The 23,062-nt window shown below is 40.0% G+C and overlaps 1 protein-coding gene across 1 annotated transcript in view; it reads left to right on the top strand.

Moving 5' to 3' along the window:
- Positions 1-23,062, top strand: part of LOC106637711 (uncharacterized) — a 121,691-nt gene that overhangs the window by 57,260 nt on the left and 41,369 nt on the right. Inside the window, exons 4-5 of the mRNA XM_089595496.1 lie at positions 1,664-1,834; positions 4,623-4,767. Of these exons, the coding sequence (XP_089451622.1) occupies positions 1,664-1,834; positions 4,623-4,767 (316 nt within the window). The remainder of the gene's footprint in view (positions 1-1,663; positions 1,835-4,622; positions 4,768-23,062) is intronic.

Raw genomic sequence — 23,062 nt, 5'->3', positions numbered from 1 at the left:
CACGTCAATGTGCGGCTGCAAGCCAAAGGCGCGGAAATACACGGAAACGACTGTGGAGGCATAGGTGGCAGGTTATCGGACGCTCGGGATCTGTATTCATCATTTCGACTACCCCACATTTTCCTCGCCCCCAACCAAAACGAGCTTGGCGGGGCACCTGAGCCATACGGAGCTGCGTATCTTCTCGATGGGACACGTACGCTGTGCTGTAAATGGCTTATCGTACATCGGTTTCACGTGGTTGTGTCGGTGAACGTGGTGTTACTGTCACACGTGATTTGATAGGCTGGTCGAGATCGTAATGGATTCTCTGTTTAACTGTGAGGCCTGATTGGAGTATAAATAAGTTATTAGTATTAACACCGTTTAATTAAGCTTGTATCACCTCTTGGGGTGCTTAGCAGGATGATTACACGTTTTTTTCGCTTTCATTTTCATGAGCTCAAAAATTTTTTAAATCAGTTGTATCGTACTTATCATCAGTTCTACAATAGAGTCTCAGAAATTTTATTTTTTTATCTCTTGCAGTATTTTTCTGTAAAAAGGAAATATTGAGTGATTCATAATTTTTTATTTTTTTATTTTTGAAGAGTTAAGTTGACCTTAGCTAACGATATTACCCATACAGTTATTTATGCTTATGAGAGCTTAATCTCAAAACTTTATGAGATTAAATGTTTAATTTGAAAATGTCGTGCAAATCTTTTAAAACTTTGCTCAGGTGATGCATTTCAAGTTTACATACTTCACAAGTGGAAATACAAAGCCTTTTCATTTTTTACATTAAATATTTTCAAACAGCTCACTCGCACGAGAAAATTTTTTTTTTCGACTAGTGCACAAAATTGTTATACTACAAATGATATTTAATCTGAAATTATTTAATACTCAACTAAGAAGATGTGAGAGCTTTCTTTTTCGAATTTTGAAAAAAATATCTCAAAAGTACGAAATCCTCGAATAAGAAGAAAAAGATTTTAAATACCACTTTTTCTTCTGAAATTAAAAATTAAACTTCAATTTGTTTCCGAAAAAGGCTTCAGTTGGCGCTCATCATCCTTAAATTAAAAAGTTTTTTTTAAGATCAGAGTCTTGCAAAATTTTCCGGATGAATTTGTAATACGCACTTGCAGAAGAGCTTTTCTGGCGCTCAAACATGAATTTCCATTTAAAGGTAATCCATACGGAAACATTTAGCTCCGAAGCTGTTGCTTTTAATCCGAAACAGAGAAAGAAAGGGATAAGCGACTATTATATTTTTCGTTTGATCCTCCTCTTCTTCCTTTTCATGTAAACTGTAGCGGAATCAGAACTTTCCTTTTTATTCTTTTCACTTTTTTCCTTTTCATCACTGATACAATTGCGAGACTAAACGAGGGAGGGACTCAAAAAGCCCCTTATGCTTTTCCTCCCCCTTCAACCCTCCATTTCTTCAAAGTTCTGTAATATTCAAGGCCAAAATAGCAGAATAAGTAGGCCTCCCTGAGATTCGCTTACATAATTAATCCCAACTGATTGTGCTTGAAATGAATTTCCCTCCTTACTTTTGTACAATTACTCTTTAAAATATAACAAAATTAAAAAAAGCTAATTCCGAGGAAAAAAAAATTATGCTTGATGATTATTTGCGTCAAAGTAACGTTTGGCCATCGCTTGTTCGCAGTGGCGTGTTCGACGGTGACGGTGACAAAGTGCCAGACCGCCCTAAGGAGCCTCCAGGCGTTCGACTTCTTCAAGCCGACCTGCCTCTGCAAGGAGCCGCGCGAGGACGCCGAGTGCAACAGCTTCCGGGACTTCCTCTTCGACCACCCCTGCATCTACGTCATAAAAAAGGGTAAGTGATGCTTATGAGAAAAAGAAAAACGAACTGAATCAGGAAGATAAATAGAAAACGTCAATCAGCTTACACGAAATATCCATTAAGGGCTGGGTAGCGAGCGAGAGTCAATTGCGTAGCTTGTGATTCACGTATAGCGTTTATTGGCTCGTCTCTCGTCACGTGAAATTAACCCGCCATTGAGTGGCAGCAGCTATTACTCGATCCAACGCGTGGGTGTTTATGAGCTGTCCTTCTGCTCATGCCTACACCATGAGATCTTTGTCAAAGTCCACGGCACTTCTTAGTCGAGGTCGGACGAGTATATTTAACTGCGCCAATTTCACCACGTAGACATCATCACACCTCTTGGGTATTTACAGCTGAAATAAGTCCCCCCCCCTTCCCCCAGTGAAAATCGTCGCCTCTGACCTGCAAGAGAAGTATTTAACTTGGCTCCGAAACAAAAGACGTGCCGTATCTTTGACATGGAGTCGTATCTCCTTATGTGGAGCTTCTCCTCCACTTTTGTTCCCTTTTCTCCTTCTTCTCCAGCCACCGTTCCATTGTTCGTCTTCCCAAGGGCTTTGCTCGTCACGACTCGCGGATGATTCCCGATACCTCAGCCTCTCCTTTTCAGCTTAGCTGCTGCTGTTTTCCTCCCCTTTATTTTTTTTTCTCTAGTGTAAAAAAGAAGAAGACTATTCTCTTGAGGTCTCGTTGGATGTCACGTGGAAGAAAAAAAAAGGATGTCCCGGGGGACTTGTTGGGCTGAATGTATTTTTACAGTGCTAAAAGTAAATAACACTTTTATTTTCGTACATCATGAAACTTCAGCCGAGTATTGAAAATATTTCATTTGAAAGCTTACATCGTGGCTCCTGAATAACTGTAAAGCTTGTAAGTTCATTAGTATTTATGTTAATTTTTTAGCGAATTCAAAAAAAATTTTTTTTGTAGACAATAAGTCGTACTCATTATAGTTTCCACTTATTTTACCTTTTATTTTTTCAAAGTTCAGGTATCAATTAATTTTTTTTTTCTGAAACTAGCGATTCAGAAAAATATATATGCCGTCCTACAGCAAGCATTACTTAACGAAATGAGTAAATCATTAACATGTATCATGTTTTTATTTTGTCAGGGGACATGAAAAATGTTTTAAAACACTTTTTAATAGTCTTTTTAAAAAAATAGTCGTGCGCTCTAGATGATCGATTTCGAGTTTTTTTCCTTGCCCTCATTTCTCGTTTTCATTGGGGGGTGTGTAGGCACTTCTGTACACTGTGAACACGCTAAATGCATCCGATGACTGAAGTAGTGGGTAACATGTCACACGGGGATGAAGATCTGGAATTGCTCCTACATCGATCGAATTGGCCTTTACAGGACACATAGTTTTTCTTCCCCATCGCGAAGTAGATTTTTTTTTTTATACATCATAGGAAACAACGCTTGTGGGAGTAATAACCTTCCAACCCCGTAATTGAAAGTTAACTCTCTAATTGATAAATCGTTAATATTAATAATAATGATAATGAAAGTATTTTCTAAAAAATGCCTTATTTCCGCTGCATTGATGCACATTTTTGCTACTCGAAGAGACTACGCTGTACGGGTATAAATGCAAAAGGACGCCCGGCAAATAAACCATTCCCGGCTCTCCCCGTAGCTCCGATAAATCGCGCATCGACGCCTCTGGATCCTCGCGTGAAAAGAGCAGCGAGGAAAAAAAAAGCCCACTAGCTTTTTATTGCACCTCCGTGGTGCTCCTTCCTTCCGTACCTTTTTTTTCCCCCCGAATATTTTGCGCCTTTTCCTCCTTCCAGCCAATGAAATTTCGATCAGCCGAATACATCCGGTATAGGTGCCCTCTACTTCTTTCCTTCCTAGACGATTTACATCCTGAGAGCGCGATATTTTGGAAAAGAAGTGCTCAACCCTTTTTTTTCGCTGCTTGCTACTGCTTTCGTTTCTCCTCTCAAGAGGACGATTACACAATTTTTCTCTTTTTTTCTTTGGCCCCAGAGATATGGACGTTAGTGCCTCTTATGCTCTTTGCTTTTTTTCTTCTTCGATTCTTCTCACTTTTGTACTATTTAATATTCGAGCTGAACTCATCGCAGTAAACTTAATAAAAACTCATTTATATCCTATTTTCTAGGAAAAAGTGGACACAGAGTAGAGTATCTCGTATGAAAACCATTCAAACTGTTGGTTTAAAAAACAGACCCTTGTAAGTAGTATACACCGAATATAGTCAGCCAACACACATACTGGCTTCATTCACGAGTACACGATTGTCAAGTCATCACTAATTCGGATACACTAGTACACGGTATACAATGTATTTATACAACTAGTAAAACAATTAATTTGAGGTCACAAACTTTACTTACAAGTAGTACACATCGAATATGGTCAGCCATCATCTGGTATGGTTACATTAATGCCCACGTTACGAAATACAATCAACATCAATTAATTTTATTTATCACCAGAGTAAACAGATTAGCGGCAACAAACACAATGTCATGTATACCACTTTTAAGTAGTAAACTGCTCGTATAGTTAGCCATGACAAAGCTATTTTGTGAGACAAGCGACGACACGTGGAAAAAAAAAACTTTTGGATTTTCGATAGACTTGAATACAATTACAATACATTACGACGGATTTACTAGTCTTGCCCGTATTATTTTTTAAACATTGCATCTACAAAGCAGCTCTATTATTTGAACGTTGAAAAAACAAATGTCAGATTATTCGGAGAAATGTACTAAAAATTGTATTACTTTGTTCACAGAGAAGGATCCGTACGCGATGGATTCGCTACCAACGTGCAACCACGCCTTGAGCGTCTGCAACCGAGAAAAATCTTGCGTGAAGCTGTACGACGACTTCAAAGCCAACTGCAAGACGAGGGACAACAGGTGCAGGATGGAGAACTGGTAAGTTGCCTTATAATCTTCCTGCCGCGTTGTTATCCTCTGCAGTAGTGGGTGTAGGATAAAAGTAAACGCACGCTTGTTCGAGGCACGTATAAGTGGGCAAAAAGTCAACAAGACCCTTTGAGCGAGAAACTAGGATTGTTCAAAAGCCACTCGAGAATGGCGCGGAGGAGTGGGTGGAGGGAAAAACCATCCCGTTTGCCTAATGTCCCGCGAAACGAGGCATCAACGGTAAGACGCAGCGAAGTCGAGATCAGCACACGTGCCCCCTCCCCCACCCTCTGACGTTGAACCACTGCTATAGGGCACACATACAAATACCCGTGTACACTATAAAATGTTTTTCCTGCAAAGTAAGGGGGTGGGAGAGAGGAAGCGCAGCCGTCCCCCGCATTGCGGCTTCCGGGAGCCCCTTCTCTCTCTCTCCTTGTCGCTAGGTCTGTCGCTCTTGAATTTCGGGTGGTGCGCTGCGGCGTAACTACGCGACGAAACAATTCGTGTCCTCTAAAACTCTCCTCCGCTCTCTCTGGTCGCATCAACTCGAGGAGTCTTACGCACTGCTTGTTGTTCTCGGGGACTAGTTTCGCACGTAACCCTCCCTCTCTCGAGTGCGTACGCGTTGCTCTTTTTTGAAACAAGGGTTTTGGAGAGGGTAAAGTACAATGGTGCAGTGGTACTCAATAGGTACCAATTTTAACAGTCGCGCGAGTGCAATTTTTTTTTTTGTTCTCCGAACACCCCTAATTTATTTCTCTTGGATTGCGGACGATTATGCGCATACGTATGAGGTATTGTTTTAAACTGCGAGCACGTGCGGGGTGTAATCGATTACGTTTTTCCCATGCATATTTATCTTATCTGTCGTAGGGACGTGAAAAATATCACGCGAGCGGGGCTATAAATTTTATAACGCAAGCGCCGGGGCGAAAATTCGAGGGAGAACTGTGTTTTGCGAAAACCTTATGAATAAATATTCGCCCCGGTTCACCATTTGAAACAATTGCCCGAACGGGCTGCGAAGAGGGGGTTGTTGCTACGTTCCCGAATATTGAATGTCGGTGCTATTTTTGGAGGCAAAACTTCACGGCGAGCCCTCGCTCTTTGTTTCACGTGACTCTGGAACAGTTTTAAGAGCCCTAGACACGCGATGAGTTTTTCATAGTTTTATTTTGGGGTCATTACTGCCGCCGAGAGACAGCTGTGTATATACATGAGAACTTCGAATTTTAAAATTCAAAGGCAGTGGCGTGATTGTAACTTGCACCTCATCTTCGACTCCTTTGAAGTTTCAGAAATGCAAATTTTACAAAATTGAGGACAATAGGAAGTAATGGCTTGGCTCCTCTTTTTTACGAGAGTTTTATTGGACTAAAAAAAAAAAAAAAAAAAAAGGAGCGAGAGAGACTGGGCCGATGAAATTTCCTTACGATGTTATCGATGTTATGACATAACATCACAAGGATATCGTAATAGAGGAAGAAACTTTGCAACCTCAAAAAATTACTTAGGATTAAAATACGTGCGTGCTTAATATAGATTTTACTCACATCCGCAAGACAATACTTTTTGTACAATCTTTTTACTTCGTGCTTTTTTCTCTCCATTTTTTTATTAATTCTGTTTAAAATAATATTTTTTTCTAAATAATTTTTCCTCTCAGCGTTCGTGATCACAGCGCTTTCACCAATGGATGACCGTAAGGGCCCAATGACTTATGTTTACAAGTATACCTTTGCACAGTTTTAATGAGAGTCAAGTTACTCGAGTACTCTGAAGACCACACGCCAGTCATTTGTGGGGTCAACAGACCCTCGCCCTCTCCCAGCCACGTCTGAGCTTATAATAGTACACGCATAGCCAGCCTCGATTAATATCAATTATCCTTAATCTCCCCGTGGCGTCGTCAACGTGCACGAGTCCTCGCAACACAAATATGCTAATCGGCCGAGCTGCCCTGCCCATTTCCAACTTTATCGCTCATCTAGCGCTGCTACAACCTCATATATATAACCTGGGCTACGTATACATGTATTTCCTTGCCGATGTCATTTTACGGCAACGTTCAATGCTTCGATATTTCTTATTTTTCCATGTATCTTTAGGTGAGGATCGTATGGGCAAGTCACCGATTAATCGTTTATTCAAAGCGGAGCTTTTCAAATTTTCTGGACTTAGTTTTACGTTGGAGCTGTAAATTCGAGAGCTTAGCTTTTCTTCTCCGCGACTCGTTTTACCGTCCACGTAATAATCATTCCTCGGCTCGCGCAACGAGACTAATTTAAAAGTTAATTTTAACGCTCGCGTGTACCTTTTACGGGGACGCATAAAACAATGCACGCGACAGTCTGGCTCGCGCTGCCCCACTGCAGGATAAACTGCGAAAAATAAACCAACAACACGCAGCGAGTGCAAGAACAAAAGGAAGAAAAAGTAGGGGAAAATAAAAAGTAGTCTGGTGCTTCCCGCCTTCCTCGAACGTCGAATTGTGATTCTGTCCACAGCGAAAAACTCTCCGCGTTACGACTCACCGGAGCAAATACGTGCCTGTGGTATATATGTAATGTACATCGTGTCGGTCCATCGTGGACTAAATGATTCAGAGCCGAGCACGTGTGGGCATGTTATCTACGTACGCCACGTGTAAAGGTATCAGATGGAGGTGTGATGGAAAAAAGCAGTTTAAATTTTTAAAGTAACGGTGTCTGTTAGTTTTTGTTGCCTAACAAAAAAAAAAAAAAAAAAAAAAACAGGGAGTTAAATCCGAACAATCCAAAAACGTAAGTTACTAAACTTCCAGTTGCCTTTTGGATACGCGCTCTTCTTTTTCTACCCAGTCCTCGACTCTGTCTCTTCGACGAATGATTTATTATTCGGTATATCAAGCTCGCGCTGAGCGGGTAGTTAAGAGAAGGAGAGCCACTTGATGCTGATAATGAAGTATTTCCCTCTCCAATGTAAATTTTCCAGTGACCGCCACCTCCTCTTGGCCGGCAACTTTATTACAATGGCTCGTGGACCTGTTTGATTTACCGAGCAGCTGAATTACCAGAGAACCATACCTCCAAAATTCTTGTTCCTCCTCGATCTCTGTTGGTTGGCGTATTTTTTCTTCATCGATGCCCTTTTAAATGTAACAATTTTCACAGGTGTACGAGCGTATGTTTATTTGATCGGACACGTGACGCATATGGATCTATCGCTTAAATATTTCAGGATTCGCTTTGGTTCCATGCCTATTAAGACTGAAACTGCACACTTGATGTAATTTGTATGGAAACGACTTTAACAGTGACTGTCCACTCAAATATTTAATTTTTCATCTCCACTGTACTGCCCCCGCAGTTCCTTTCTGCCGATGATTTCAATTTTAACTGGAACTTTTTTCCTCCCTCTAATGGAAATACAATTTATTATTGATACAGAGGAGTTGGATCTCGGGGAAGTAACGAAAGGAGACAGACACGTTTTTGTGCTCTTCTGCGATAACCAAATGAAAATATTTTATTCAACTTCCATACGGTTGATTTATTAAGATTCCCATATGAATTTTTGATAAAATTATCGGAGAAGAGAGATTTTATAAAATTTTGTGAAAACGGCATACTAAATGCGTTGACGACGATTTTTCAACAATACGCTGATATTTCGATCAAAAGATATTTAAACATCCTATTTTTAAACTTGGAAGTTTTTTGGTCAATATTTTGCTTCATTTTTTATATTACAAAAATTATCTTGGACAATTTCATCAATAGCTTGAACGAATCGAAAAAAGTTAATTTTTTACACGTTTATTTAACTACAATTTTTTTTTGAAACAAATGCTCAAAGAACAAAGGAAGAAAAAGATTTGGATTCCACGAAAATATTTTACGCGATACCATGTCAATGTTTAAAAAATATATCGTTGCGCTCGAAGCAAACAAGGTCAAATGTATTCGGTGTTATTCAAAAATGATCATAACAAACTTAAAAATAATTAGGAAGCTTACGTCACTACTGTAAAAATTAAAATAACTATTGCATGAAAAAACATACTTTAGTCTTGGGTCCCGTAAGTGGCAGAAAAATTTCGTCCCAAGCCCCCCACTCGGTTTAATCTGCGTCTGGCAACGGCATCGCTGCACTTGTCAGGTTTGCCAAGCAGGTCAACAGGATCGCCGCAGCTATAACATTTGTAAAGAGCCACAAGGGCTCTGCTTTGAATTTCGTCTGACTCTGGCTCTTTTCTGCTTCACTTTTCGTTGTCCTTTTTTTTTCTTTTTTTTTTTTTTTTTTCCTCACATACCGTCGAATCTTTACCATAGATTGATAAGTATTCTTCACAGCACTGAGAATGCAATTACGAGGTCATTCATAAAAAATTATCATTTGCATGGTAATTATTTATCAAAATACCTTTAAAAGCGTACCGGATGATGATTCCTTATGCTCTTTAATTATTGCATGCAAACACACGTAAAATACCGTACGGGTACTGCAAATTGCCACTTACTATCACCCGGGAGCTCGAGACCCGTGAGACATTACATGATCAGATACAGCTACAAAAGAGCAAGGACATGTATACGGTGCTGGAGCGAGAAAGGGAGACGGAGAAAGGGAAGGTCATAATTAATTGGACTAATTGCGTCCTGTAATCTGACGCTTTTCCTCTTCCGGCTCTGTGCTCGCGCTATAAAGTAGCCCTTTGCTTTAATCCAACACCTACTGTTCCTTCCCCTTCCACCTCTCATTACCTCGACTCTTTGTTTTTTGCCATTATCCAACCTCCTTTCTCGTTCACTTTTTTCCTATCATCCCCTTCTTTTTTTCTCACGTTTTTTTTTTTTTTTCCTACCCTTTCTAAACTAATGAGCCGAGTAATTTTCTTTACCACCACCACCATTGACAGACAGTAACAGATACATTGTTTTCTCATCAATTGTTGATCAGTTCATATGAAATTCGAAATTACTACTCGTGATTGAAAAATTTGGTAGACACCACAACTTGAATTGTTTAAAAGTATCAGTTGCTCTTTAAAATCGTATTGTCAAGGGGCTTACTAGTTGCATTCATTTTTACATCATCACTTATTTCTGTTAAGGTTTCAGATTGATTTTCAAAATTTTAATGTTTCTGATACTAAAAAAAAGAAAAAAAAAAAAAAAAAAAAAAAAGAATCGATTGGGCTCCAAATCTGGTGATAACCATGAAATCTTCATAAGTAATGAAAAAAAAAAAAAAAAATGGTCACGTACAACGACGATGATATAAGTAAAGCAACGAAGAAGAAAAACTGAAGAAAAAGTACTAGCGAGTCGTCAAGTATACAATAAGAAAAAGCTCAATTTCCTCTCCTCTTATCAGAGTTGCCACCGTGACCGAAGACAAGTAGGGGTAAGCGGAGGTGGTGGTGAGGTCCTTTCTCCAGGGGATTGCCATGAGCGCGTGCGCTTGCAGTATTTGAAGGTCAAGGCTGTACCGCACTCGACGCTCCGATACGAAGACGACTCTCGCCTACTGCTCCACTTACAGAGTTGCGGGAAATTGCGTGCTTTCGAGGCTTCTTGGTTTATGGATTGAGAGATGGTTCGTACACGAATCCAGTCTGGGACGAAATAATGCCATTGCAAATTTGGATTTTTTTTCTTCTTCCGTTTTGAGAAACCTCTGAAGTTACCTTACATCAAAGTTTTTCTTACAACCATCAATGGGGTATGAGGTTGGATTTTAACAAGTAAAGAGAAGCTAGGGTTTTTCTCTTCTCCAGTAAGAGCAAGGGTACATAGAATTAAAAGCAAACCAAGAGATCTGATTTCTAGTGAAAATAAAATTACAGTACCTTGTACAGGTATATTCACTCAGATGCATGCAAAAAATGTTTATTTGGTATCATGCATTTATATCTTAGTATATTTCGACGGCTCTTACGATAAACAACGGAACTCAGAAATTCCAATGTTATTTTAAACGGGAAAATCTGAGTTCTGTTGTTTTTCGTAAGAGCCGCTCTCCAAAATGAATATTTCATTATTAACGTAGCACAGTTTGGTAATTTGTTTTTAATAAAAGAAAATCTGTAAAGAAAATCCCAGTCCTCGGAGTATTTTTTCCTCCCAGTCCCGGAAAATTTGTGGGCTTGGGAGGAGTTCCTCGCGACTGTTCGTCGTTCACCTTCTCTTCTCCAAAATCTGCAGGTATCAAATATGGCCGGTAGCTGGAAAGCTCAATTTTCTCCTCCCATTCGTTTGACGTCATACCGTCTATGTTTTCCTTTGCGAGCGAGCCAAATGTGCACCGCCTCTTTTCTACGTATGCTCTGCTCCTCCAATTGCCCTAATTTTTCCACGTGAGGGGAATCAAAGCCAAATCCTCTTTTCGATCGATGCCCGATGGTTTTCATAGCCTACTACCTGATTTTTCCTTTACCTCTGACATTTTTTCTTTTTAAATTCGTAATGTTTGAGGTATTATTCATAGCGAAATAAAATTAAGTTTATTATAAACAGATTAATAAACTACTTGAGCTGGAGTTTTACTTAAACGTCATAATCATTGTTTGTAAGCTAAGACAATCAGTAAATTAGGTGCAACAACAGCTGCCTCCAGATGGACACGCTCAATTACGCTGCTCCCGGATAAACATGTTATCAAGTGCAGCTCGAGACTAGTGTGGGTATACAGTTGCGATGGGCTGTACACTACACTGGAGCAGCACAAGCAAGTGAGGGATGGAGGCAGGGGGTAGGGGGGGACGTAAAAAAAAGTGCCGCTTGGAGACTCGTTTCGTCGCTTACAGCCGTGGACTCAAATTAATTTGACGTCCCCTACATACCATTTTTGGTGTCCCCAACCTCCAATGTCTTGATTTTACTCACTTCCACTTTCATATCCTTGGCCGTGCATGTATAGTGATTTTTAATTTTTTTTATTCATTTTTATTTGAAAGGCTCATGCCTTCAATTCCCAAAACTAAATGTGATCTCGAAAAAAGACCCACATCAGGTTGTCTCAGCAAAAAGTAAGAAGGACAATGACAGTAGCAGCACCAGAGAAGAAGAAGAAACTCGTCATTGTCGTCGGCCCAAAAAGATTAAAGCTCATAAATAATGGGGGGTAGGGGGTGGCCCGGAAAACATCGGAAGAGGCACGAGCGTAGGTGGAGTCCCTCCGGGGGATCCTCGAGCCAGTAAATCTCGCGGCCGAGCAAACGCGAAATTGCCGTGCGGAGCCCAGCCAAACTGTCTGGAGGCTGTTGCAGCCAAGAGGTACGCCAAGAAGAGGGTGTGGGTATCCTTTGGCACCTACTCCCTGCCTCTATTTTCTACCCTATATTGTTATTATTGTTATTATTATTATATGGTGTGATGCGTGAAGTACACGTTTAATAACTAGACGTTCCTGGGCTCCTCCCAACAATAGCCGAGGCGAAGATGATTTAAGGGCTGGGCGGACAAGAAGCGCCGGAATCTTCCTTTCCCGGCTGCGTCCTATGGTACACCATTTGAGGCTTCACTGACACCGATACAGTTGTTTTCTCTCTACAGTTGCGTAGTAAGCTCTTTCTCGTTTCTGAATTTTCACATTAAAAATTTTTCCCTACCTTCCACGCGTACCTAGTTGTAATCGATCGTGAAAAAAGCTTCAGTCTATTTAAAATAGGTCGATAACTTTTATAAATGAATTGCACAAGTCTGTAGTTAGTTGGGCTAAACTTGGACGAAACTCTTTCAACAATCGAAAATTATTGTCTACAAAAGTACTCGTTGTTCCAGGTAAGGGTTATTTTTCATGGAAGTGCAAGTAATGTAAAAACTACAACGAAATGCGTCAATTAGTTTTTTTCTCTTGGAAAAAATAATTAGTAACAGTACAAAAGTATTATCGAAAAAGTAAAATGAAAACGAAAAATACAGATTGCCCGAAAAATTTACGAAGCCACGCTTCCACGTTAAATTCCAACGTAGAATACGGTGGGAAAAGGAAAAAAGAAGGGGGAGAAAAAGAGGAAGAGAGAAATATGCGCGGTGCTGGGGCACATGTACTGCATTGCAGTTACCGGCGCGGGCGCCCCAGTGGCCGGTGGTGGTGGCGATGCTATAGGCATTCAGGTATTCAAGGCTCTGGAAAAGGCCGTTGTGCTACATATGGAGAAAGACGGGGGTCGGAGAGGAAAAGGTATCCCGTCGTGACTTAGCTGGGAAAGGCTCGTAAGCCGAAACGGCATACGATGCGTGTACTGTGCAGTTTGGATTATTTTTACTATTTTTTCCCCCTAATCTCCTCTTCACGACTTCTATTCCCTTTTTTTTTCGTATTCCTTACAGCCAAAAAAAGGAAGGGCTCAAATGTGTGTGTCCTCTTGACCTCGTTCGCCCGTTTCTTTCGTGCAGTACCTGAAACTGCTGCTACTATTCTGTACCTCCAGGTGCTTGTGTTTTTTTCTCTTCTTTTCTCTTCTTTCCCGGCATTTCTTCTTTTTTCTTCTCTTTTTCTTTTCTCTCGTTCAACTTGGAAAGGACAAAGCTTGAGCTTTTGGATTTTTCCAGAATACGTGTTTGATATCAGTTTTTTTGCACAACAGAATCACATTTTTCGGCTTAAGAAATATTGGACAGAATGAGATTAAAAAAGTGTAAGTAACTTTGGAGAAGAGTAAACTTTTATTCAAAATTGAAGGAGCAAGGGGGAAACGAAGTGTTTGCGAATTCTTTCCAAAGACATCCCATTCGTCTCCATTAGTGGGTCTGCGCCGCTACGTGCTATATATAACTTACTCTGCAGCTGGAAAAAGCATTAAAATGAAAATTTTAACGTCTTGCGATCGCATCGCCTATACGTTTTTCGCGGATAGGTTTTACGGTGGTTTCCCGAGGGTGTAGAACAAGTAGGAGTTAAGAGAACCCATAGGCGGTGCACTTCCCAAGTGGGGAGAAACTCTTTGGTATCATCAGCAGGTGAATTTCAAACAAATAATTTTCGTAAAAGTAGTGGAAAAACAGCACAGATTGTGTTTGGATTGAATTTCACCGGAAAATAAACTACCAAATGGATAGGATCGGTAGAGAGAAAGTGGAAAGACTTTGTAGTTCTATCCGACATCGACGAGGACTCTGCCACAGTTAATACTCCTAATGGCTTGGCTGATGTTGAACTCCTGATTTTTTAAACCTTTTTTTGTTTTTGTTTTACAGCTAATACAGGATGTATTAATCCTTGACTACTTGAATCATTAAGTGAGGCGTTGATATTTGTGCTAAACTAAAGGGTTCCTTCAGAGTAACATGAGCCAGTTGGGCGCGAGTAGAGCCCAGTGAGTGCGAAATTTGGAGTGCATACGGTCATTTTCATTTTCATTCGCTCGCTCGCGTAAATTTCTTTCTCCCCTTTTTTTTTATTCTTGCCTCCCTCATCTGTCCGTTCTCATATTACCACTCTTCTTTTCTTTTTCTCGTTTTACCTTGTCGTTTCCACGTCATAAATGTTAACATACCTTCTCATTTTTTCCTAATGACTTATCTTTTGCTTTTTTACACGTTGTACAAGACTTTTATTTTTCACTTCATTTTTATTTTAGACTCAAGCATTTTTACAATCATGTAAAGTTAAAGTTTTTGATGGACAGATAAATATTTATTCAATCGCTTACTTATTTACTTTTCGATTTTTTGCCCTCTAACAACACCTGAGCTAACAATGGTTGAGTTTCAGAAAAGGAATCAAAAAAAGCTTGCTCTAGTATTTTTATTCAACATTGCTGGGCTAGTATATCCCATACTGGGATAGCCTTTTATGATACTAACCTTCGAATTACTGTTGTCACACGATATATGTATAAGAGCGCAAACCTTATTTCCTCGCACAAAGCCAAAGCCAAAATCAATAATTGGAAAGGAAAGATAATCAGAGCAAAAGCCCGAAAAGCGGGAGGGGAAGGGAGGAAAGAGATGTCGAGGGAAAAACAAAGGGAGCAACGAGCCAGTGGATCCTGTGGCATCGGGTGGAAAATACTCGCGCGAATGTGCTCCAACAACGGGACCACCGACTCGCAGACTCGCACTGTCCCTTTGACGGATCAATCGTGTCACGATTTCCCATAGACGTTCATTCAATCTCGGCTCCACTGCACCGGTGTACGTGTGGCTGATCGTGGCCATCGGCAAATTGGTCCGATTACACGAGGAAATTCACTGTTTCCGAGCCGAGCTCCTGTCTTTTCGTTTTTTTCGTTTGATGCGACTTTTTACAAGGACACGAGCTGGTCTCCGGATGTCATTTGATTCACGCGAGATATTTTTCTTTCCTTCTTTGTTTTTATTTTATTTATTTTTTTTTTTTTTTGCGATGTAGTGCCAAAATCAGCGAATTTCGAGAAAAATAGAGTTACAAGTTCAGGTGAAAGCTGAAGGCTTAAAAATTTGGCAACATCGCTTGGCTTCTTTTTGGTTTCGATTAAAAGTCTGACGGGGATTTCAGCTACCTTTATACGTGATCTTAATACCAAGGGAGGGGAGTCTGGCACTTCTTTATTTTCCTTCCTTTTTTGTATTACCTCATCGTGTCTATCGTATCGATTTTCTATCTGCGGCGCTTCGTTGTTGGGCTAATTGCCATCGGCCTTCCATTTTGATAATCTGCGGTGAGACAAGAAGTTTTTTCCTCTCCACCATATCTGTGTTCATACCACCCCACTTTTACGATATTTCAAAGGGATCACTATCAACTTGGATTATTAATGGGTATCACTTTCGACGCATAAAAAAATCATTTAAACAAAGTCTCGATGGCGTTTAGTGAGATTTTTTGATAACAGTCAATCGAAAACTTTATTTTGCACAAAAGCGTATTTTTCAAAGCTTGTGACTCTCAAAGTATGCAAATTTAAGTCCTTTAATTTAAACAAAAAATAAAAGTCCAAACGCATACCTCGTCCGGAGAGAGAAAGAGGTGGTGTCGAGACAAATGGAACGACGCGAGCTTTAATTTCGGTCGGTCCGGTCGCTTGGCTCGTGCGTACCATACGCCATCCCCTCCTGCTCTGGTGGTCCCTACGAGTTTAATTTCACCTAATTATTGCTTTCATTTGTCGCGTTTGTTTGCGCATTTGGTGCGCAACACGCGGATGTTTTCCCAACTTCGGAATGGCGGGTGTTGTTCGAAATTTCACGTGTTAAATTTTTAAATTAATGATTCCAAAAAGGAAAACGCAAGTGAAATGATTGAAATGGTGCCGTGTAAGGTGTACCGATGCGTGAAAAGAGAGGATGGGAGGGTGAGTCCTTGGACACGCGCGTGTCGAGCTGCACTTGGTCGGTCAGGCTGGTAAACTCGGAACAGCAGTGCTTTCTTCTAATTAGCACAGTAAAGCGTAGGCACGTGTGTGCAGGGCCGGCCAGGATTGCGTACCGTTGCCACGAGGCTTTGCGGTTCGGCGGAAGGATAATGGACTGGGAGTGCACCGACTGGTATATCCACGCACACGATGCTCTCTCTATACACATGGATTTCGATGGCAATCCACGAAAAATGGACCTGTTTTATTTTTTCCTGTTCAAAAAAACATTGAAAATCTGAATAATTTTTCATAGGGCTCATCGATTTGTACATTGACAGGAATTTTTCGAGTCCAGAGATGCATGACGCTGATTCAAGGTTACAATGGTAAAGTTTTTTATGCCGAAGCTCCCAGAATTTCTCATTACTCTTGTTTTGTTTTTCGTAAGTGGACTACTTATTCATCGGGCCACCACGGTAATTCGGATAACAAGGATTTACATTACTTCGTAAAAATTTTGGGAAAGTACAACTTTTTCTTACGAAAAAAAAAAAAAAAAATAAATAAAAAACATCTTACGAAGCGGTCGATTGTAGTCACGCGGAAGTCCTTGGAAATGTATGTTGATCGATGCCTTATTGGATATCTGGCTGTTGTGTCAGGAAAATACGGAAAAATCGGCGATTACTATCGAGTTATGATAATGCATTTATTTCATAAAATTGCCTCATGAATAAAGTATCTCCACACATGTAAGCTCGATGTATGTTGGAAAGAAAAACACAGCTCGTCAAATGGTATAAAAACAACGTAAATATGATATTACACGTGCTTGTATTTTCAAGCCACAGTTCATAATTGGAACTGAGGGAAAACATTTGTATTATACGTTCTTACATTGCGTACGCTAATTGACCAAAGTTTCCCGCTGCCTATGTTTATTCTTAACATTATCTAACGCTCGTTCGGTAGTGGCCATGGTAGTATTAACTACTCGATGATGAAATAATATTTATAGTAATTATAACGTATGCAATATAGGGTGTACATACCAAGTGTAACAACGAAAATCCCCCGTCATTTGCCACGTACACGTTTACGCAAACGATCCTCAATAGCCATCGGAGGGGGTGGAATTTGTCACTCGGCCGCGCAGCCAGTTAGGCTCTCATGAATATATTATGCATGCGGCACCAGATGCATTTTTCAGTCTTCCGTGGCTCGAAAAAGCCCCGAGACGAGAAAAACAGGGGAAAAATCGAACAAAGAGGCACTGCTGCGAGTCTCGGTTGTACCACCCGATGCTGCGGCGTCAGGGACATTTTTCGTCCACGACGTGCGTGCACCCACTTCTTCCCTCTTTCTTTGCCTGATGGAAACGAGAAACGCGAGTCGAGTCTCGAAGCGACTTCTCTTCTCTGATGTTGTCTTGCGTTCAATTTTTCGAGTTTTCCATTCCACGTGTACCTCCCCTGATGGGCCCGAGGCTGGATTCCTTTTTCAAAATAAAGCCAAATATACGTAGTTTCTTTTTGTATTATGTATCAGACTCATCTTTGCAAAACCTGTAGATTCACGTGTGGTCATAGTTGGAGCATGATTTATTAATTGCGAACGTGACACGGACATCTGCTTCTTATGTTTATTTGTGAATACCGTTAGGTTTAAAATTTGACTTTTATTTAAGTAACATTTTCTTTTAAAAAATGCATTAAAAAAAAATTACTATGTTTTATGTAGTTGCGAGCGAGTCTCGTGAGTAGAGAAATAAAAGTAAGGCCCAGCTGTCCTGCATTAGTAGTGAAGCTGAATATTCGCGTGTTTCTCCAGCTACACGTGTACACCCCAGCAACTAGTTCCCCGAGAACTCGGGGGTCCGTACATTTTTTATGGCCATTTGAGAATGTGTTTGCCGTTTCAGAACTTGAAGCTTATTCGTGGCTGGTTCATTACTATTCGAAGCATATTTTAACGTCCAATGTCCTCCGTGTCTATCTTTTTGTACTTTTTGGAATCGATTCACTTTCACGCTTCTTTAAATTTTAATGCCAACCAGAGAACCGAATTGGGAGGCAAAGTGATCAGAAGAGTAGCCTCAAGTGGGAGGGTGAGAAATTTTTAAGCACAACGCGATTGAAGAATTCACGAGCACAGGAGGAAATAGCCTCGGTAGGGGAGCTTTGAGTCTCCAGGGTTCAGGGGTAACCACAGATTAAATATTTTTGAGTCCAGCAAGGGAAGGAAAAAAAATGAAAGGTGGTGGAGGCAGGCGAGCGATGAGCTTGGAATCGAAATTTTGTTGGGTTAAAAATTGAAAAGCTCGGCAGGTAACTTGAATCCAATAAAATATTTTTGAGGTTTCTCTCTCTCTCTCTCTGTCTTCCTGAAGACCGATGGAGATCATTATTGGATACTACTGCTGTACAGAAGTGCCTTAGATTTTTGTCAAAGAAAAAAAGCACAAGGATATGTAAAATAAATATCAGAGAATAAAAATGACTGTAAATGCTCCATGAGCGTTCATTGATTCTACGTAAGTGAATAAGTTTATACGTATTTAAGTTATCATCACAAAACTTTTACATTTTATTGGGCTTGGTAACTTGATGATACAGAAACTCTGAGATTTCACACAAGTAGAAACATTTGGGTAGCTTTGAACCAATGAATTTTTTCTTACTTTGTAAAAACTGACAAAAAATATCATTTTACTATCCAATTCCATTCTAAAAGACTAAGCATAAAAATTATTGAAAAAAAAAGGAAAAATCATTGTTCCAATGCGAAAACGCTAGCAAGAAATGAGTATGTTACACTTGTCGTCTAAATAGGGTAAAATAATTCAATTAATTTCGTCCAACTGGCTGATCAACAAAATTTCCGCGCAATGATTATATTTTTCCCTCCACCCCGGTATACAATCAGCGTAATTATTAATTTCAGCGCTTGCAAATAGAGCCCGTTTCCTGGGAATGACATTATGACTTGGATTTAATTGCACAACCGTGATTATTGCGTGTATAAAATATAACCCCTGGCTCCACCTGACTCCTATATTTCCTTCTCTTGCGACGGACGAAAAATTTGTCGACGGTTCCATTTTGATACGCGACGGAGAAACATAGAGAAAATGCGGGAAAGCGCTCACGAGAGAGACAGAGACAGTGGATTGTCACGCTGCTAAAATTTTCATGGGGCTGACTCGTGAATGCGTTGTTAATTGCTTTTCACGATGCGAAGACCTGTGCATATCAATGTGTGTACGCCCAATTCGTGGTATTTTTTTATAGAGCTCTTTTTTTTCGTTTTTATATAGGGAGCCAATAAAAGGTTCGAGTGGCCAATTCAAGTGCTGATTTTTTGTTATTGAAACGAGAAAGAAGCGAGTGGTCAATTAATAACTCGATGGATTTTATCTGAGACAGTGGAGCAAAGTAAAATAGAAAAATACACCTGCTTTTGAGGCCAACTGTGAAAGAACTTTTTAAATTTATTTTGTTTCGAAGAAAATAACAGCAAAGATTTATGGGTAGTAAACAAAAGATAAATTATTGTTATTATTTTGAGTTTATGCCATGAATAGTATGTTTTGCTCTCATTACCGTTGGTGGTCAACAGTGTGATTTATATATTGAGAGATGGAAACACGACTGATTAGGTATAAGGGAACCGCCCAGTTCATTAAAGGTTCCTTTGGTAAAAAAAGCAGGAGATAACGACGAGAGACGCATTAGTCGTAATTACCACGTGAAAAATCTCGGATTCAGGTTTTCAGGACTAAAGACTTTGTGGACGAAGACGATCTTTGGGGGCCATTTTTCGATTCCACTCTTCTTTGTCGTTGGCTCATCTATACGGCACCAGAGTGGCTCTTTTCTTTCCATCTATTTCTATCCAACGACCAGATCCTCCTTTGTCTGTGGATCCACTTTTCATTTTTTCCAACTTTCGTCTTCTTTCATTAGTGGCCATTAAATGCTCGTCGAAGGAATTGGTCAAAACAATGGGGCCACGAACGGTACGCTTTTACTAAGAATGGGTTTAATTGATTGTGTATAATTGCTTCTTTTATTTTGTCCTCCTTCATTTTGAGATCACTTGATAATTCAAGTAATGACTTGAGGTACTGATCCTCAAGAAAAAAATGGCACGCAGCTCCATTATTGGGTAAATACAAATATATAATTCTACCCATCTACGACTCCATATATATATTCATGTTGCAAAGACAACAAAGTGTAAGTGGAGGAGTGAGTCCAAGAAGTGGACCGGAGCGACAAGGAGTAAATCAAATTCCCGGTGCATCTGACGTTTACGTCCAGATTTCCAATGAAGGTATAGTGAAGAAGGGCCCCCTTACCATCATCTTAGGAGAAATTGACTGGAAGGGACTATCGATCAACTGGCCAAACGATATTCTACGTAATGCTTGTGTAGAGAGCCCAAAGTGCCACTCGAGAAGGAGCTCGAGAGCCTCTGCTCCATTTGCTATGTGCTCGTGCTCCTCAGTATCGTTTATAGTGTAGATTTACAGCTAAAATTGGAAATGTTTCTCGTGGCATTTATTTTAGGAATAACAGATTTATTTTCTTAAATTTCGTACCTGCTATAATGCACCACACGAAGAAGCGCTGAAATAGTTAGAACACTATGAAAAAATGAGAGAGCCTTTAATGCATGATGTATTGTTTATTTTGAATGCAATCGATGACAAATGTATACGAGAAGCGGGACTGACCGAAAAAGGAATTTTTCATTCAAGTAGGGGAAAGATTCGTAGCTGTTTCAAGCGTCATTTGCTCTCTCGTGGTGATTTTTGGTGGAAAAAGATACAAAGTCCGCATACTTAGTATTTCTATCGAGGAAAGAGAAAAGCATCTTTTATCTTATTTTATTTGAGATTAGGCGTGATTTTTTCATATGTACTGATGGTGTACTTACATTTTACACACATAAGCACGGAGGGGCTGGAGGTGAATCGGACACACGAAAAAGTAATAAAAAAGAGAGGAGGGATAAAGAAACCGAATCGAAGTGAAACTGGTTGCACTGGATGACTCGCAGAAATGAAAGGGGAATTTTCCTCCTCTTCCCCGTATCTCTGTCTGGGAAAAAGCTACGGATGAGGGATTTTGATAGGTGTTTATTGGAAGGAGAAGAGGAAAAAGGAAATAAGCGCGGGTAGTGTATTTTTCGCTCCGGAAAACAATTTCTGGGTTTGTTCTCCGCTTTGTCTTTTTTCCTCCCCACACATTGATTGTTTCGCGTGATCGGCCACATTATTTACGGATCACTTACTACACGTGTTTTCATCCTGTTTTTTTTCTTCGTTTGCTCTTAAAGATGGTATTTTTCGAGAATTTCAAGGTGTTGTAATTGTTTTTTTTTTTTTTTTTTAATTTTATGTCTCGTTACCTCCATGTATTCGATTTTTTTATTATTTTTACTTTAAATTAAAAAGAAAATTATTTTACGACTCTACCTTCATTCGTTTCTTCCATATAAATAAAATATAAATAGTTTTGTTACAACTTATTTTACACCTATTTTTACATTTTCATATTTTGCTTTCTATAGGTGGCACTTGAATGTGTCGCGAGCAAGACAATTTATGGAGATAAATTACGCCAATCAAAAAAGCGTGTAAAGCTCGATGATGAAATACAACACAAGATAATGGTATTACTGTTGTTGTTTTTAACCTCGTATTTAGGTAATTTTCAGAAAATTTCATTAGTAAGATAAATACTTCTAAACTCGCTCGTCATTCATAAGATCTCAATAGTTCACCCTCTACAAGATTTTCACGCTCCAACAATCAGTCAAATGAAGTAGGTAATCGTTGGAGTCTTAAAAAAAAAAAACTCACTACACGAATGAGCGCAATGTTGGAAGTAAACGAGGCACTAGTAGTTAAAAATTCAAAAGTCGGCAGCTCGCCTTAAAAAAAGTCTTGCGTCATCACTACAGCGACTGTGGAGGGTGTACAGTGGCATCGTCATCGTCATACCCATCTTCACCAAAAACGCATTGTTTTTTTTTCTTTGGCAGACAAACCTGTTAAAAGCGATAGGTTCCAAGTAGGGAGCAAATGAATTTTTTTTTCATCCCTCTATAACAGCGCGAAGGTGAGAGTTTACGCAGTCAGTGGGTCCATTAAAACAGATAGCTATAAGTACCGCTGAGCGACCCATGCATGGGCGTAGATAAATATCTAGTGTGAGCGTGTGTGAATAGCGTGAATGTGCAGTAGGAAACTGGGGCAAATCGTGGAGAGCTCCTTTAGAAAAAGTTGAACCTATACATAAAGAACACGTGTGGTTGAGTGTATGCAGAGTTTGTATCCCAAGAGGGAGTAGGCCAACTTCGGCAGGTATTCTTCCGCGTCCGCGTTTCCATATATGTATGGAATATCTCTTTGCACTGCTCCCCGAGACTGTAACTCTCCCGAGGCCTCGTCAATTTCGGCCACTACCTGCAATGTCCCTCCGACGATTTGGTCCTTCGATTACTTCCCTTCCAGGTGGCGCTCGCATATAATGGAACCAAGAGAAATTTCAGCTGACGCATAGATATTGCATGTACAGAGGCTGCCCGAGAAATTGAAATATTAGCCTCTCCTTGGGCCGTTTTATCTTTTATCGGTAGTATATTCTTGGGCCATTGTGAGTTTGCTTTTATATAGGGTATTCGGAGTATTTGTGCATCAATAACTGCACGGGGGCTCAAAAGTGCCTATTTATCTATTTCGAGGAATCGTGAAAAAAATTGCCAAATACTTGCGATGATTCATATTTTAGCCAACGTCTTACACTTTTCATCTAAATTATTCACCGTAGACACGTGGCGTGAGTAGTTTCGCAAAGTGCGCGAAGAAGTTGATATTGAACGTCAAAAAATGTTCTTACTCTGAAAGGTAAAATAAAACCAAGGTATATAATATCTGGTGAGCAGTACCAGTTTGCATTTCTCCGTTTCACAGGGAGAGATGCTGTACAATCTGTCAGTTTCTTGCACGTTATACTATAGACTGCT

This window comes from Copidosoma floridanum, unplaced genomic scaffold, assembly GCF_036245765.1.
Source record: "Copidosoma floridanum isolate Cflo_tuat_1 unplaced genomic scaffold, Cflo_Japanese_pri ptg000025l, whole genome shotgun sequence".
NCBI lineage: Eukaryota > Metazoa > Arthropoda > Insecta > Hymenoptera > Encyrtidae > Copidosoma > Copidosoma floridanum.
Note: the sequence above shows the minus strand (reverse complement) of the source record. Positions and strands in the feature narration are given on the sequence as shown.